Below are 18,901 nucleotides of genomic sequence, written 5' to 3' on the forward strand. Positions count from 1 at the left end.
TCGAGATGTTACGACAGCTTGCTCTTCTCCCTACAAACCGTCTTGCTAGCTTTAAATTTAGGACAAATCATTCAGTTGTTTTCCTATTCTGCACTCTCATTTTGCAAATTGTCCAACACAGTACAACATAAGATAACCAATCAATATTGATCCCATGCCTTTATTTGTAAGCTTGGAGACAACCTGATAAATGTGTCGATGTCATCTTGCACTTCACTTGAGACCAACTAAGTTTGTCTAGCGGCTGTTTACAATGTTAACATTGCACAATTATTGTCATTGTGTACGGACAAAGTCCACTACCCTGCTCCAGTTTTCTCCCTGGAAAGTTCCAAAATGTGTGGTTTTTTTATGACGCCTTGCCAGGTTGCGCACTACAAATAGTATATTATGTGTTGCGGCATGACTGATGTTGGACTTTAAAAGGCCAAACAACTTTTCCAGCAAGCGAGAGATGAACTTTGATGCTCCTCTATCTGCATGAAATACTCTGACTATATTTACAGTAGGATTTAAAAAACTGTGCAATATGATACTATAACTAACACCAGTTAGGGGGAACACCTGATTCTTAATTGTTTTGATTAATTCACGACTTAATTAATTTTTTAAGCATTTATTTCATGAACATGTCTATCATTGCTCTATGAATTTATTTTATCAGTCGAACGCAGCCTTTAAACTCAGTGGGCGAATCCTAAAACATGTTTAGATACCTGGCACTTCCGCTGGTCTGTGGAACCTTTTTACCAGAGAAGCGGAGGAGTACTGAAAGTGCGGATTCAACTCAAGACTAGACTGACCATACGTCCTCTTTTCCCCGGACATGTCCTCTTTTGTGGGGCGGTCCGGGCTGTCCGGGCGGAGTTTCTTAAATGCCTCAAATGTCCGGCATTTTGAGTTAGGGTTGCGTGTATTTTCAATGTACGTCCAGGGTTAAGAAGTGGTTGAAAATAAAACAAATTGTGAAGGTGTGCTCACGCAGCAACATTCATGAGGGAGGGGCAGAGACAGAGAGAGCGAAAGATTGATTGATTGATTTATTGAAACTTTTATTAGTAGATTGCACAGTACAGTACATATTCCATACAATTGACCACTAAATGGTAACACCCAAATAACACCCAAAGGCCTACTGAAATGCGATTTTCTTATTTAAACGGGGATAGCAGGTCCATTCTATGTGTCATACTTGATCATTTCGCGATATTGCCATATTTTTGCTGAAAGGATTTAGTAAAGAACATCGACGATAAAGTTCGCAACTTTTGGTCGCTGATAAAAAAGCTTTGTCTGTACCGGAAGTAGCGTGACGTCACAGGTTGTGGAGCTCCTCACATCTGCACATTGTTTACAATCATGGCCACCAGCAGCGAGAGCGATTCGGACCGAGAAAGTGACGATTTCCCCATTAATTTAAGCGAGGATGAAAGATTTGTGGATGAGGAAAGTGAGAGTGAAGGACTAGAGGGCAGTGGGAGCGATTCAGATAGGGTAGATGCTGTGAGAGGCGGGTGGGACCTGATATTCAGCTGGGAATGACTAAAACATTAAATAAACACAAGACATATATATACTCTATTAGCCACAACACAACCAGGCTTATATTTGATATGCCACAAATGAATCCCGCATAACAAACACCTCCCCCCTCCCGTCCATATAACCCGCCAATATAAATCAAACACCCGCACAACACACTCAATCCCACAGCCCAAAGTACCGTTCACCTCCCCAAAGTTCATACAGCACATATATTTCCCCAAAGTCCCCAAAGTTACGTACGTGACATGCACATAGCGGCACGCACGTACGGGCAAGCGATCAAATGTTTGGAAGCCGCAGCTGCGTACTGTGTTACACATACAAATTAAAACAAAATGCTTATGGCAACATTCTGGTTGCGTACTCACGGTACCGCGTCTGTGTATCCAACTCAAAGTCCTCCTGGTAAGAGTCTCTGTTGTCCCAGTTCTCCACAGGCCAATGGTAAAGCTTGACTGTCATCTTTCGGGAATGTAAACAATGAAACACCGGCTACGTGTTTGTGTTGCTGCAGCCGGCCGTTAATATACCGCTTCCCACCTACAGCTTTCTTCTTTGCTGTCTCCATTGTTCATTAAACAAATTGCAAAAGATTCACCAACACAGATGTCCAGAATACCGTGGAATTTTGCGATGAAAACAGACGACTTAATAGCTGGCTACAATGGTGTCCCAAAATGTCCGCTACAATCCGTGACGTCACGCGCAAACTTCATCATACCGAAACGTTTTCAGCAGGATTTTTCGCGGGAAATTTAAAATTGCACTTTACTAATCTAACCTGGCCGTATTGGCATGTGTTGCAATGTTAAGATTTCATCATTGATGTATAAACTATCAGACTGCGTGGTCGGTAATAGTGGGTTACAGTAGGCCTTTAAGTCGAGGTCCACGTTAATCAATTCATGGTAAGACAGACAAGACATCCGGTTTGCTTGTTTTTTTTTATTGTATCGATTATCGCTTTCTGCCAGTGTTTTGTTTTGTTTATATTTGCCGGGTCAAATTTCCGTCCCCGTTTATTGCGTTTTTATTTTGATTCGCCAAAAGTTTTACCAATGACAACTACTGGGACGGCGTGGCGCAGTGGAAGAGTGGCCGTGCGTGACCCGAGGGTCCCTGGTTCAATCCCCACCTAGTACCAACCTCGTCATGTCCGTTGTGTCCTGAGCAAGACACTTCACCCTTGCTCCTGATGGGTGCTGGTTAGCGCCTTGCATGGCAGCTCCCTCCATCAGTGTGTGAATGTGTGTGTGAATGGGTAAATGTGGAAGTAGTGTCAAAGCGCTTTGAGTACCTTGAAGGTAGAAAAGCGCTATACAAGTACAACCCATTTATCATTTATCATTTATTTACTGCCTCAGTTTGCACTCGGAGAAGGTTACCCCGAGGGGCTGTCAAAATAAAGACTTCATGGTAAACACTAAGGTGAGTGTAAAGTAAACATTTTTAACTCCAGTAAATGAGTTATTTTAGTCTTTGTGAGTCCATGGAAACTTCACTTTTATCTCCCGCTGGATCCACATCGTTCGAGGATGGAGAAAGGTTAGCTGTCAGCTTCAAGCTAACCAGCCCCCAAAAACATACTTTGCAGGTCAAAAAACGGGGCAATAGTTTAACCTTTTGAAGTGTTAATTTGCGAGGAGTGTTCAAAAGGAGTCTGTTGGAGAAGTGGCTGACAAGTTAGCATCGCTGACAGTGACGTCATCACCGTCATTGTTTACTGAAGCAGAGATGCTGACTGTGCGTTATGATAAATGCGCATGCGTAGCCAGGCTCTGCTATTTATGGATAGATTTATCAGATTTAATTTTTTATTATATCTATAGCAGGGGTGTCAAAAGTGTGCTCCGGAGGCCATTTGCGGCCCACAGCTAATGTTTAAGGGCCCACGGCACATTCTAAAAATACTATTAAAATAAACAAAAACATAACAAAAGTGAAATAAAAAAGCTTAAAGGGGAAATGTAATTTAGAAAAAGTTGCAATGACTAATAAAACAAAGCTGTTTTTTTTTCTTTCAAACTGCTCAAAACATAATATTGAATCAAAATCAATGTTATTATGAATTTTATTGACCTGTTCACTTTGAAAAATATTTTTGGTGGAAGATTTTGCATATTTTGTATGTTTGCCATTAAAAACATAGTTTTGTTTGACAAAAAAGGGCAGAAAACCAACAAATAAAAAAACAACATAAAAAAACAAAAACATTTTGAAATGAGGGATAGATCTGAAGTTGATGTAGACTCCAGAGATTTAAGCGTTAAATATAAAATGTATGTATGCCCTGGCACACCATTATCATCATTTCATGACTGAAGCAAAACACTTTTTACACTTTTATACTGAAATAAATACACCTATAACTTATTAAATAAAAACATAGAAAAAACTACCAGCAGCGGTAAAGTTTAGATCCATGAAGGAAAGAAAAGTGAATGAATGTTTATAACTGAATAAACATTCATCATTATATTGATTTATAACCTATAGATTATTGCTTTCAGAGATGCATATATGTATTTGTATACATATAAATAAATAAATATATATATTTATTTATATATAAATACATACAAATGTATTTATATGTATACAAATGTATTTTCTTTTTTTATTATTTTTTTTAATGAATTAAGTAACGTTTATGACAACCTTTTTCTAAAACACAATATAGAATGTGAGATATAACAAGATAATGCATACGTTTATCATTTCTTTTCAAAACGCTTACAAAAAAGTGGGACCCCAAAAATTTACTGTGGGACCCCATTTTTATGACTTGATGGGGTCCCTGGGACCCCATTTTGAAAATTCCTAGCGCCAACACTGCTGTCAACAGAGGAGAAAATATGCTTTATTTAATTAAAAATATTATAATAAAGCAAGTTCGAAAATCATTGGCAAATGTTCACCTAGTCCCGGCTTTGGCGTGCTGCCCGCCTTGGCACGCATATATGTGTCCTCTTTTTGGGATTTCAGAATATGGTCAGCCTACTCAAGACAACAATAAAAAATAAATGCCTCTACTTTAATTGCCACATGTTCTGGATCAGCAAGTCTTGCTTCCATATACTCCACAAGTCTAAAATATATATCACCAACTCTCCAAAAAGTACAAGTACATCATGCTGAGCCGTCATGTCTTCAAAAAGTTCCAAAGCAATCAGACTAGATTCCTGTTCGCCCCGCCCAATGACTTTGATAGCGGAGTTTGACAGATAAAATACATTCATGAAGCGCTGACACACATTTATAAAATGAATAATTAAATCATGAAATAATACATTAAAACATGAAGGGCCAGGGGAAGGAGCAGGAATGGAACCCAAGTCCATGGCGGTACGATTGTCTAGTTTTGAGTATGTCTTTAGAAATGTCAAAAGCACCTTCTTATTAGGTTGCAGTCGATACTGCACGACCATATTGGAGACTTCATTATCATAATTGGCATTTGCAATGATAATCATCCTCGGACACCCTCGGTTGGTATCAGCATTGCTATACCAGAAAGGTATAGCAATGGGCTGTTCGATCTCTCCAATTCTTTTCACGGCAGCTTTCAAAGTTCGGGGTGACCGGTGCAATGGATGCCGAGTGGATACGGTTAATAATGTGAGGGCGATCTTTGGAAATTTCGGTATCCATAGTCCCAGCCTGTAGCACATCATTTCTGGCTGTAAAACCGCACTAACACAAGGCCAATATAGCTGGCTCCATGACCGAGTCCTGCAAAAGCCCCTTGAGATTACAACAACTTCTCTACAACCAGATATTGTGCCCTGGTCCTCTGTCACAAAGTTTGTCATCTTGGCTGAACCGTGGGAAGAGAGAAATAAGGCTGCTTTTGAGAGGAAGAGGGAGAAATGTGCAGATCTTTCAGCTGCCTGCAAATAATCTAGTTGAAGTTCTCACACCTACCTCGTGGAAGTCTGGTGTAGAGGCTACACTGGAAACTCTACCCAGCGGTCCCCGAAGACTTTGGGCTTAAGATGGCCTAAACCAAGAAAATCCCTGAAATACCTTGCAGAAGAAACCGAACAAGGAAGCTTCTGGCTATGGCTCCGGCAGAACAACAAGGATTGGGGGAGGGAAAGGTCCTAGTAGTGGCTGCAGGGAGTGGCACCATGAATTGATTAACGTGGACCTCGACTTAAACAAGTTGAAAAACGTATTCGGGTCTTACCATTTAGTGGTCAATTGTACGGAATATGTACTGTACTGTGCAATCTACTAATAAAAGTTTCTATCAATCAATCAATCAAGGGAGACGTCCCTGCCACTGCTCCACAACCAGAGTTGTTCTAGTATTAAAGGGCGAAGGGTGAAATGTGACTCCCGACTAACTATCCTGCAGCTGGCCCAATGGCACTGGCGGAAGTGCGACAGGCAGAAACGCTTAGCAGTTGGTTCCACCTGTGCTCACAACAAATAATTTATGTTACGTCTTTCAAGAGTTACCTACAAATATTCACATATGTTTTAATATGCCCTTTTTAGAGCTTTTTGGTGTTTCTTTGACATGTGTACTGACCGCAAAACACCAGCTGTTTGATAGTAACATGTGTCTTTGTAGTTTTCATTAAGAAATTTGGAGGTGCTGAAATCGCCATGTAAAATTTTAATTATCAAGCAAGCGCATTTTGAAAATTGCAGTGCTACTTTTGAACACTTTCTATAAGGCATGCTTGCTTTGTTGGCATATAAATGTACAACATTAACTAGAGGTAGTACACTATCAATACGCCTGTTTGTCCGCCAAGTATTTCAGTCGGTGCTGGGTCTTGTGCAACAAAGGTATGGAAATATGGTACTGACAGATTTTACATGAATCAGTACTCAACCGTATTGACAGTATACAGTTGGAACTTCTAAAAGTAAATATTCGGTACCCATCCCTATGTGTGATTACACATACATACATACGTACATGTGATTATCGAAGCCAGTATTTGGCATTTTGCATATATTGGTATCAGCCTCTTGTTATCGGTATTGGTTGTTCAACTCCAACTGAACTACATCAGCAGACACAACATATACATATATGATACCAGTATTTTTAATATAATAAAAAAATAGTAAAGGATATACTGTAGTGATAACCACTGCTCAAGCCCAAGCCCATTCGTCCTGCATGAGAAATGTTGCCTTTTTTACTGTGCTTACGTGTTCTCTCAACGACCCCAATAAAGTTAAAGTTAAAGTACCAATGATTGTCACACACACACTAGGTGTGGTGAAATTTGTCATCTGCATTTGACCCATCCCCTTGATCACCCCCTGGGAGGTGAGGGGAGCAGTAGGCAGCAGCGGTGCCACGCCCGGGAATCATTTTGGTGATTTAACCCCCAATTCCAACCCTTGATGCTGAGTGCCAAGCAGGGAGGTAATGTGTAACATTTAAATAAATGTTCAAAATATTTCAGAGTTCCTCACGAGGAAACCTTACAATGTATTAAATATATAAACATTTTATAAAACTTGAGTAAATGGCGAGTTATTGTGATGTAGAGAAATCCCATAATTTTACCAGATTTTCCATATTTTAAAATGCAAATAGTGATGCTCCTCTGATCTTCAGCATTAGACATGCGTAATCAACGTGTTTGTGAAATCCCTTGATGTTGTCTGGTGCTAAATTAACCACAACATTAGCGCCACATTAAACATGTCGCTGCTGCTCGACGTTTTCTAAAAAATAAAGTTAAAAAAAAACATGTCTAGCTGTTTAACTAACTGCAAATGAAAATGGGCTCCAAATATTGGTTATCGTCCTCTTTGAATACTAACAATTGGTATCGTTTCGGCCCTGGAAAAACATTGGTCAATCTCTAACGTGTACTGACTGTGTACATGATTTCATAAGGTGCTCAGACAATACTTCTGTGTTTACCATCAGGTATTTAGGCCAAGTCATGAGACTCAACTTCACTCGAGAGTCTCAACTGCGTCGCTTCAACCGCTTGCTGAGCTACAACCTGCTTCATGAGATGGATTGGCTGAAGTATGTTCTTATACAAACTGTTCCAACCATGGAGTTATGTAAGAAAACATACCTGTGTCTGTTTCAGTGAAGCTTAAGAAAAGGAGCTGATGAGAGAAACATGAAGAGAGTCATGATGTTAATTAACTGATGAGAATATTAATTTGCAATTACTGAACCAGTGCTAGTGTATAGTGTCGTGTTTTACACTGATTTTCAGTAACCCTGCTACACATTGTATACGAAAATAACTTGAAACATGTCTTATAAACTCTTCTTTTGTTCAGGGCTCTGCTGGAGTCCACCAATTCTCCTGTGGTGTTCTGCCACAATGACTGCCAAGAAGGTAAACACATGTGCAAACTAATTCATGTCTATTTTCTCAAGTGACTCCAATTGAACTAATTTGTTGTTGTCAGGAAACATCTTGCTGCTAAACTGCCGTCCTGAATCAGACAAACAGAAGCTGATGCTAATTGACTTTGAGTACAGCAGCTATAACTATAGGTATGTTTTGCACGCTCCCACCACACCAGTTAGTTCGTTGTTGTTGGGAAAACATTCATGTAACGTGTATAATTAGTAATACGTATTGTATTGCTCTTATTTCTCTGCTTATTAGGCAGTGCAGCATTTATATCTCCAACATTGCTTTGAATCTAATGCTGGAAAACATAGAAAATTAAAAAAATAAACGTACAAATGCATCACTGCGTGAAAACAATTTGTGGGTTATACTTGTATAGCGCTTTTCTACCTTCAAGGTACTCAAAGCGCATTGACACTATTTCCACATTCACCCATTCACACACACATTCACACACTGATGGCGGGAGCTGCCATGCAAGGCGCTAACCACGACCCATCAGGAGCAAGGGTGAAGTGTCTTGCTCAAGGACACAACAAATGTGATGAATTGGTAGAAGGTGGGGATTGAACCAGGAACCCTCAGGTTGCTGGCACGGCCACTCTCCAAACTGCGCCATTCCGTCCCCCAATTTAATATATAATTTACACCTACATGTAGTGCAGTTAACAAAGAGGGAGCTACCAGAAGGTCCTTCCTCACCAAGTAGTAATTATGGGTAAACATATAAACAAATAACTGCACTGATTCTTTGTTGGTGCTTCATAATGGTGTTATTTACTGGATTAAAAAAGTCACTACATTAGACCTGCAAACACTAACACTCGACTAGTGTAAGCTCACAGATTCGCACGTCTCCTCTTTTGGCACCATTACAAGAATCGGTCCTGGGCCCCCTTTTCGCGCATTGAATGACTGTAATAAGATAGCAGTTTATTAACATAAATGACACAATGCACAATGCAAACCAAATCCAAATGCTCAAATTAATCAAAAATCAAACCCACATAATTGGTGTGTGTGTGTCATTAAAGGCCTACTGAAATGCGATTTTCTTATTCAAACGGGGATAGCAGGTCCATTCTATGTGTCATACTTGATCATTTCGCGATATTGCCATATTTTTGCTGAAAGGATTTAGTAGAGAACATTGACAATAAAGTTCGCAACTTTTGGTCGCTGATAAAAAAGCCTTGCCCTGTACCGGAAGTAGCAGACGAGTAGTGTGACGTCACAGGTTGTGGAGCTCCTCACATCTGCACATTGTTTACAATCATGGCAACCAGCAGCGAGAGCGATTCGGACCGAGAAAGCGACGATTTCCCCATTAAATTGAGCGAGGATGAAAGATTTGTGGATGAGGAAAGTGAGAGTGAAGGACTAGAGGGCAGTGGGAGCGATTCAGATAGGGTAGATGCTGTGAGAGGCGGGTGGGACCTGATATTCAGCTGGGAATGACTAAACCAGTAAATAAACACAATACATATTTATACTATATTAGCCACAACACAACCAGGCTTATAATTTAATATGCCACAAATTAATCCCGCATAACAAACACCTTCCCCCCTCCCGTCCATATAACCCGCCAATACAACTCAAACACCTGCACAACACACTCAATCCCACAGCCCAAAGTACCGTTCACCTCCCCAAAGTTCATACAGCACATATATTTCCCCAAAGTCCCCAAAGTTACGTACGTGACATGCACATAGCGGCACGCACGTACGGGCAAGCGATCAAATGTTTGGAAGCCGCAGCTGCATGTGTACTCACAGTACCGTGTCTGCGTATCCAACTCAAAGTCCTCCTGGTAAGAGTCTCTGTTGTCCCAGTTCTCCACAGGCCAATGGTAAAGCTTGACTGTCATCTTTCGGGAATGTAAACAATGAAACACCGGCCGTGTTTGTGTTGCTGCAGCCGCCCGCAATACACCGCTTCCCACCTACAGCTTTCTTCTTTGCTGTCTCCATTGTTCATTGAACAAATTGCAAAAGATTCACCAACACAAATGTCCAGAATACTGTGGAATTTTGCGATGAAAACAGACGACTTAATAGCTGGCCACCATGCTGTCCCAAAATGTCTTCCACAATCCGTGACGTCACGCGCTGACGTCATCATACTGAGACGTTTTCAGCAGGATATTTCGCGCAAAATTTAAAATTGCACTTCAGTAAGCTAACCCGGCCGTATTGGCATGTGTTGCAATGTTAAGATTTCATCATTGATATATAAACTATCAGACTGCGTGGTCGGTAGTAGTGGGTTTCAGTAGGCCTTTAAGAGGTTATGAATACAAGTAGTTGATGAAGTTGCTGCCTTTCCCAATAAAGATAATTAAAAAGGCTGGAAATGATCCACAAAGTAAGCGTTCCTCAAGCTGTGAAGTGAATTGTATTTATATAGCGCTTTTCTCTAGAGACTCAAAGCTACATTTAAACCAGTGTGGGTGGAACTGGGAGCAGGTGGGTAAAGTGTCTTGCCCAAGGACACAACGGCAGTGATTAGGATGGCGGAAGTGGGTATCGAACCTGAAACCCTCAAGTTGCTGGTACGGCCGCTCGACCAACTGAGCCACGCCGCCTCAAGCTCACCCGCCAGCTTGTGTCCTCACGGGCGCTAACCGGACAGTGCAACATTAAACACACAGATATAACCTCGACTCTCCAGCAGCAAGAATGTAGATTGATAAGGCAAAGGAGAAGGAACAGCAGCTGGCTGCTAGCCTGGATAAAATCGATACATCCTCCCAGCGATCGTAACTCAAACGCCACACTTGTTATGTAAGCACAGATTTGGCGACGCAGCGAGACCAAACAGACTTTTCAAATATAAAGATCTGTGCTGCGTGCTTGCATAATAAGGAGGAGGCAACCGTCTTGTCCTTGAGTGGACAAAAACAATATTGTTGGGAACGGCACACTATCTCAAACTGCTCTTTATCCCACACAAAGCTTTCCTTTTCTCCCACACTGCCTTGCCTTACACCCGCATAGAGGCCCCTTAAAAGGCCATGCTACATACATACAGTATTTTAATGTACAATATATACACACAGTCATACAGCAAAACTTCCTCTACGTGTTAGCCAGGATTGCTTAGCCCTAAACTGTTAATGTAATAAAATAATAATGTGTTGATGAAATAATTTAAAAAAGATATCATAAATAATATAATTGCAAAAAATGTCTCCTGTCGAATAAGTTCACGTGGTATACAAAAGGTTGGTAGAGTAGCCAAAAATTGTACCCAATGGTAGCGTTCATTTAGAATAATACAGATTAAGTAAAAGTAAAATGTAGTCATCCAAATAAAAGTAAGTATTCAGTAAAAAAAAAAATACTCATGTATTGAATAACTTGTGAGTAACTCCTGATTTATTTGATAGCAATTTTTAATAGGATATTTACACTTTGACTGATTGATTGATTGATTGAAACTTTTATTAGTAGATTGCACAGTACAGTACATATTCCGTACTATTGACCACTAAATGGTAACACCCGAATACGTTTTTCAACTTGTTTAAGTCGGGGTCCACGTTAATCAATTCACTACAACCGTAAATTGTGTGTGCGTGTGTGTGCGCGTGCGTCAAGAGAGAGACACTACTACAGCATGTACCACAAAAGATTCATGTTTTACTTTCACTTGTGACGTTATAACAGGGCTGATGTTAGATGTGTCCCCTAGAGGGGTGGGGGAGGTTACCCACATATGCGGTCCTCTCCAAGGTTTCTCATAGTCATTCACATCGACGTCCCACTGGGGTGAGTTTTTCCTTGCCCTTATGTGGGCTCGGTACCGAGGATGTCGTTGTGGCTTGTACAGCCCTTTGAGACACTTGTGATTTAGGGCTATATAAATAAACATTGATTGATTGATGATTGAGATGTTAAAAAACATGTATAACTTACCGCAACATGTTTTTTCTAGATTAAAGTGGAATTCTTGAAAGCTAAAATGTGAACATTTCTACTGACACATATGACAGTGCATGATGTAAATGTTATTGTTCATAGTTTGTAAGTAATTATTGAACAATTATGCTGCCTCGTCTGACGCTGTTACTTTTTATAGTGTGTGGTTTGAGCGTGGTCATGTGACTGCCAGACTCCATTTGATTAGTGAAATGGAGTCAAACGTCACCAGTGCTTAAGTTGAACTGGTGAAACAGAGTCATGTGACAGTGCCCGCTGGAAGAAGTCTCTCTAAGAGCCAAATGAATACATCTCTGAAAGCAATAATCAATAGGTTATAAATCAATATAATGATGATATGTTCTCATTCATCCAGGTCATTGTCATTTCAGGTCATTCAATCAATCGCAACTGGACTGTTTGGTTTGTCTTAGAAGACGTTTCGCCTCTCATACGAGCAGGCTTCATCAGTTTGTGCTCATAGACTTACATTGGTCAGATCTAGTCTAGCGGCTGGTGCCAAAACCCCAAATATTTCTACTCCAAAACCAGGAGGGACGTCACGTGCCGGCGTCATCATACCGAGACGTTTTCAGCAGGATATTTTGCGCGAAATTTAAAATTGCACTTAAGTAAGCTAACCCGGCCGTATTGGCATGTGTTGCAATGTTAAGATTTCATCATTCATATATAAACTATCAGACTGTGTGGTCGGTAGTAGTGGGTTTCAGTAGGCCTTTAAACTCAGGTGCGCACACGTTGACTGTGTGTATCTGATATCCAAGTATCAATACTAACACTTCCTGGCAGCTGGAACCACAGCTGTGTTTATTATTTCAATGTAGGAACCACAAGGCGTCGGTGCAGGGCGCCCTGCAAAAAAGATGAAAAACAAGATCTTATGTCCTCTTCCAGTGGAGGAAAGTGCATCAAAACATGAACGTGCATGAGAAGACCTTAGACATGATGCAGTATTGAGCATGTAGCATGCATTCCGTGTTCATTTTGACAGCTGTGTTTAATTTAGTTTGTTATAGTCTTTTGATAAAAATCTATTTCAGTTTTAGTCATCTAAATTAATTTAGTTTTAGTCCAGTTTTAGTCAACGAAATTCCTTAAAATTTTAGTCGACTAAAATTACAGTAAATCTTGTCGACTAAAATATAAAGTATAGCGGACAACCGTCTTTGAGTTGTCTTGAAAGCACTTTTATTAATTATTATTACAGATAATCTCAAAAACTACATTCACAACAAGACCTGCACTCCATGAATACATTTCACACTAACCTTACTATGTGTTATAGTTTTAGCTGAAATGTAGCCCTTTTTTGTTTAAAATGTTGAATATTACATGACTAAAATGGTCACATGAAGAAAGAAACTAGTTTCAGGCAAGCTCACCTATGTGGACAACAAAAGTAGTGATAGAGTAAGCAGTCTTGCTCCTTCTCTACTGTCTTTAATAGTAACAGTAATTCAGTACACTTAGAGTCATTTGGAAATATTAGTTAAGGCCTACTGCAATATATACAAATTACCTTCGTTTTATCTAAAATCCCGCCGGCGTTCATTTAAAGTGACATTTGTCACAGGGTTTCCTCACTCATCTTTGCACTAGGGCTGCAACTAACGATTAATTTGATAATCGATTAATCTGTCGATTATTACTTCGATTAATCGATTAATAATCGGATAAAAGAGACAAACTACATTTCTATCCTGTCCAGTATTTTATTGGAAAAAAACCAGCACACTGGCACCATACTTATTTTGATTATTGTTTCTCAGCTGTTTGTACATGTTGCAGTTTATAGATAAAGGTTTATTCAAAAAATAATTAAATAAATAAATATTATTTAAAAGAAAAAAAAATTGCCTCTGCGCATAGCATAGATCCAACAAATCGATGACTAAATTAATCGCCAACTATTTTTATAATCGATTTTAATCGATTTAATCGATTAGTTGTTGCAGCCCTACTTTGCACATAACTCACTGCCTTTCAGGTAACCATCTACCGTTTGATAGAGGAGCATGTGTGCTCTAAATAAACTGCAAGATGAATTTCCCTTTATACATGATTAATACAAAATTTCTTGTGATTAATCACATGTGTTAACTTGTTAAAATTCATAGCCCTTGTTCACGTATAGTTTGGTCATTTTGAATATGCCAGCATCAGTCTTACTGAGATGTGGCATATCCTGAATGTGTCTATTAACATTATTATTGCCTCCTTTCGACATGTATAGTTTTTGGAGGGTGCATAATATATGTTGGGCAAGTTTGAGGAATTATGTTACCATATTGATAAATCCAATAACATAATAAAATAGCTATAGTAACCAATACAAATCAGGCAAGATTGCTGTGCTGTAGGTGGGTTAGGGTGAGAAATATTACCATATTTATACATCCAACAACACAATAGAACATAAATGGCTGATTAGTGTGACAAAAGCTAGTCAGAACTTCAAATAACAAATGTTCTATGATTGTTTACATTCAGGTCAACCATCTTTGAAAACCAACTCTCTAACTTTTTAAGTGAGCATTCCGAACTTGTGGGGTACTATGAACTCATAAATTCCAACTGTACTGTTCACATTGACAGAAACATAATCAGATTCATGTCATATATGGGCATAAACAATCAGAATTGTCCTGCAGTGTGAACATAACCCGAGCTAATTAGTGTAATATCTAACATACTTCATTGATACTGAGTTTATTTTTACAATATGCAAAAAATCAAGGGCACTTTGAACAACCTGTTTTCCAGAGGGTATTGGAATTATCAGCATCAGACATATTTGATGGCTTTACTGTATCATTCATCTTATCAAAATGTTTGTTTTCATCTTTCACAGAGGATTTGATCTTGGCAACCATTTCTGTGAATGGATGTATGACTACAACTGTGACCACTTTCCGTTTTTCAAAGTCAATGTCCAGGCATATCCTTCCAAGGCTCAACAGGTGTGTAAAGTGCTGACGACAAAAGTTTTTTGTCTTCCAAAAAATTGAACATTTGCATGTCTGCACAGCTCCACTTTATTGAAAACTACCTGCGTGCGTCTGATGGAGACTATGACAACCTGAGTCAAGCCGACCAAATGAAGATGAAGGAAGAACTATACGTGGAGGTCAACAGGTAAGCAAAGCCAGATTTGCTGTAAGGCAATGCATTTAAAAGATCAACAACACATCTTTGTGTGTTTTGGTTTGGATCATAGGTTCTCTCTCGCATCCCATTTCTTTTGGGGCCTGTGGTCTATCATTCAGGCCCGCCTCTCCACCATCAAGTTCGGATATCTGGTAAGTGCTAACTGTGCAACTTTCAAATATACCCTAATTCCACTTGTGTACGTGACAGTTCTGTTCTAATGACATCTTAAACTTGTATCTTCATTACAAAAAAATTGGGTGTGAACGCTGAAAAGCCAAAACTGGAATGTTAACGATTGGCGCGCTAGCCTGACAGCATTGGGGGTGACTCTTAGGTGCATAACTTGCGAAATGAGCTACAAAAGCCAGCATCATGCTACCGTCAAATATATTTAAAGTACAACATTTTTTAAATTAATACTGTATGCCTTTAAAATTAGCAGCGAAAACTAGCATGCTAATGTTAGCGTTACAGTAAACATGCGTGATGTTCCAAAATATATTACGCCTCATGCGAATTTTAGCATGCTAACGATAAGAATGTGTGAAGTACCAAAATATATGACTCATGTGTATACCTGCAAAACTTGCCAAAAATAAACTGGCATGCTAAAGTTAGCATGGTAACAGTTAACGTGTCCCAAAACCAAAATATAAAGTTCAAGTTAAAGTACCACTGATAGTCTCACACACATTAGGTGTAGTGAAATTACCCTCGGCATTTGACCCACCCTTAGGACTTTGGTAAGGTAACCTGCCAAAATAGCAAATAAAGTTATTATGCTCGTGTTAGCATGTTAAAATGCTAGCATGCTAGCAATTTCCTAACATAAGCAAAAAACATATTGACTTCGGAACTGATGAATGTCGAAGTAGTATCACTTTTTATTTGACAATAACTGTTACGGAACGGTAAGAAATCCGGGAAAACAATTTTTGGGGACCAAATCGATTAAATGGATTTTCTGAATAAGTGGATTGTTCTTAATTTTGGAATGATTTTAGTTGGTTGGAAAATGTAAACATTTGAATAATTACCCTTTTTTTTTTTTTTTTAATCGTTGCATATGCGTGTGTATTAAAAGGGCGTAGCTTACATGTTCAGACCAGGAAGAGGGCGGGATTGCAGCGCCCTCTAAGCAGCCACTAAACTGTTGCTAACAGCACAAACTGTCGCGACACGAACTGTGGTGACACAAACTGTCGTAACAAGAATTGTTGTTACATACATTTTGGTCACATGGACTGTGGTGACAGTCACTGTTGTAACACGAACTGTCACCAGACGAACTGTGGTGACGCAAACTGTAGTAACACAAACTGCGTTGATACAAACTGTTGTAACAAAAACTGTGGTGACACGAGAACTGTCTCTACTCTTTTTTTCCAGTTCTTTCTTTCAACACTTGGAGTGAATGAGTAATCAGTAGTTATTCCATATGAAGAGAATGGAATAAGCTCAGCTTCTTCCTACTCCTTTTCGTATATGTTGAATTGTGTAACATATGATGTACTTTAATGCAACTTAGACTAACTTTGTTGATCCACAAGGGGAATTGTTCCACACAGTATAACTTATTAACTTGCATTTCCTCAACAAACAAACCCTGACCATGATGATTAGAAATAAACATTGTGGTTTCGGTCAATATTTGTTAAGAACAGGTCAGGTCGCCATGTTGATGTGTCTGCCCAAATTTTAAATACACTTTGAAATGTCACATCTTGGGTGTTTAGGGATGTTTAAATTTATCTAGGATTCTACATACAGTGCATTTATTTGGTGAGATTAGACAGAATTAAAATCCATACTCTTCTGACTGAGTTTGAAGGCCTACCAACCTGTAGGATAACTGGGGACGATTACAAAATCCAAAACCAGTGAAGTTGGCACGTTGTGTAATTCGTAAATAAAAACAGAGTACAATGATTTGCAAATCCCTTTCAACTTATTATTATTATTATTTTATTTTTTATTTTTTTTGTGTCCTGTCCAGCTTCTCAGGCAAATCATATAGTTGATGTAGATGCCCATGTCGGCTGTTCAGATTTACTTTACAAAAGAGAAGTGTAGAATACTTCTCTTGTTGCCTTATTTGTATTTGACTTTATTAAATGTATTTATATTATCATTTAGTGCAGCCGGGCCGGAGCAGGAGGGGATAGAAAGAGAAAAAAAAAGAAGACAGAGGGGGAAATTGTGGGGACAAGAGGGGGATTAGACAGAGAGACAAAAACAACAACAGCAAACAACAACAATAGAGCAACATCAGCAAATATGACATGTACAAATATGATGGTAAAAGTAATAGCAAATAAGCGGTTAGCGAAAAATAAAAAATAATACAGAAATGACAATGAGCATTATTACACTACAAATGGATCAATACAAATACCAATAGAAATAGCGCTATTGATAATGAACAATACCAATAATTTACCTTTATTATCAACAATACAGTTGTTTAAATGCAACAATACATATACGTAATGATAACTTGAGATACGAAAGAATGCAGAAAAATGGAGGGGGAGAAAGAGAAGCAACCTACATTAACCTTGTAGATTGTTATAGTCACAATAGGTTAAGCTTTGTCAGTGTGCCATGTGTTACACCCAGTGTACCCTAGGGCAACAACGTTAATATATGTTTGATGAAACGTGATTATGTGCATGAGTGTAAGTATGCATATGTACTTGTATATGTACAGAATGTGTATATGTGTTTGTACAATGAATGTATATGTACAGAAAGTGTATATGTGTTTGTACAGTGAATGTATATGTACAGTATGTGTATGTGTATGTTTGTATATTGAATGTGCCCCTTTCAACTTATATTAAATTGAATAGACTGCAAAGATAAGATACTTAATGTTCGAACTGAGAAACTTTAAACATTTTTTTGCAAATAATCATTAACTTAGAATTTAATGGCAACAACGCATAGCAAAAAAGTTGCATAGGGGCATTTTTACCACTGTGTAACATGGCCTTTCCTTTTAACAACACTCAGGAACTGAGGAGACCAATTTTTGAAGCTTTCCAGGTGGAATTATTTCCCATTCTTGCTTGATGTACAGCTTAAGTTGTTCAACAGGGGTCTCCGTTTAGGCTTCATAATGCGCCACACATTTTCAATGGGAGACAGGTCTGGACTACAGGCAGGCCAGTTTAGTACTCGCACTCTTTTACTATGAAGCCACGCTGTTGTAACACGTGGTTTGGCATTTAATTGCTGAAATAAGCTGGGGCGTCCATGATAACGTTGCTTGGATGGCAACATTTGTTGCTCCAAAACCTGTATGTACCTTTCAGCATTAATGGTGCCTTCACAGATGTGTAAGTTATCCATGCCTTGGGCACTAATACACCCCCATACCATCACAGATGCTGGCTTTTGAACTTTGCGTCTATATCAATCCGGATGGTTCTTTTCCGCTTTGTTCCGGAGGACACGACGTCCACAGTTTCCCAAAACAATTTGAAATGTGGACTCGTCCAACCACAGAACACTTTTCATCAGTCCTATTTAGATGAGCAAAGCCGGCAGCGTTTCTGGGTGTTGTTGATAAATGGCTTTCGCTTTGCATACTAGAGTTTTAACTTGCACTTATAGATGTAGCGACAAACTGTAGTTTCTAACAGTGGTTTTATGAAGTGTTCCTGAGCCCATGTGGTGATATCCTTTACATACTGATGTCGCTTTTTGATGCAGTACCGCCTGAGAGATCGAAGGTCACGGGCATTCAATGTTGGTTTGCGGCCTTGCAGTGATTTCTCCAGATTCTCTGAACCTTTTGAAAGTATTACGGACCGTAGATGGTGAAATCCCTAAATTCCTTGCAATAGCGCGTTGAAAATGTTTGTTCTTAAACTGTTCAACAATTTGCTCACGCATTTG

The 18,901-nt window shown here is 39.2% G+C and overlaps 1 protein-coding gene across 2 annotated transcripts in view; it reads left to right on the forward strand.

Annotated features, from left to right (window-relative positions):
• The window catches only part of chka (choline kinase alpha), a 76,849-nt gene that overhangs the window by 48,759 nt on the left and 9,189 nt on the right, over positions 1–18,901 (forward strand). For both annotated transcript variants that reach the window (XM_061927902.2, XM_061927903.2), the window contains 6 exons: positions 7,451–7,555; positions 7,822–7,880; positions 7,954–8,041; positions 14,700–14,808; positions 14,877–14,983; positions 15,066–15,147. In XM_061927902.2, the coding sequence (XP_061783886.1) occupies positions 7,451–7,555; positions 7,822–7,880; positions 7,954–8,041; positions 14,700–14,808; positions 14,877–14,983; positions 15,066–15,147 (550 nt within the window). The remainder of the gene's footprint in view (positions 1–7,450; positions 7,556–7,821; positions 7,881–7,953; positions 8,042–14,699; positions 14,809–14,876; positions 14,984–15,065; positions 15,148–18,901) is intronic.

This window comes from Nerophis lumbriciformis, linkage group LG35 (genome assembly GCF_033978685.3).
Source record: "Nerophis lumbriciformis linkage group LG35, RoL_Nlum_v2.1, whole genome shotgun sequence".
Taxonomy (NCBI): Eukaryota; Metazoa; Chordata; class Actinopteri; order Syngnathiformes; family Syngnathidae; genus Nerophis; species Nerophis lumbriciformis.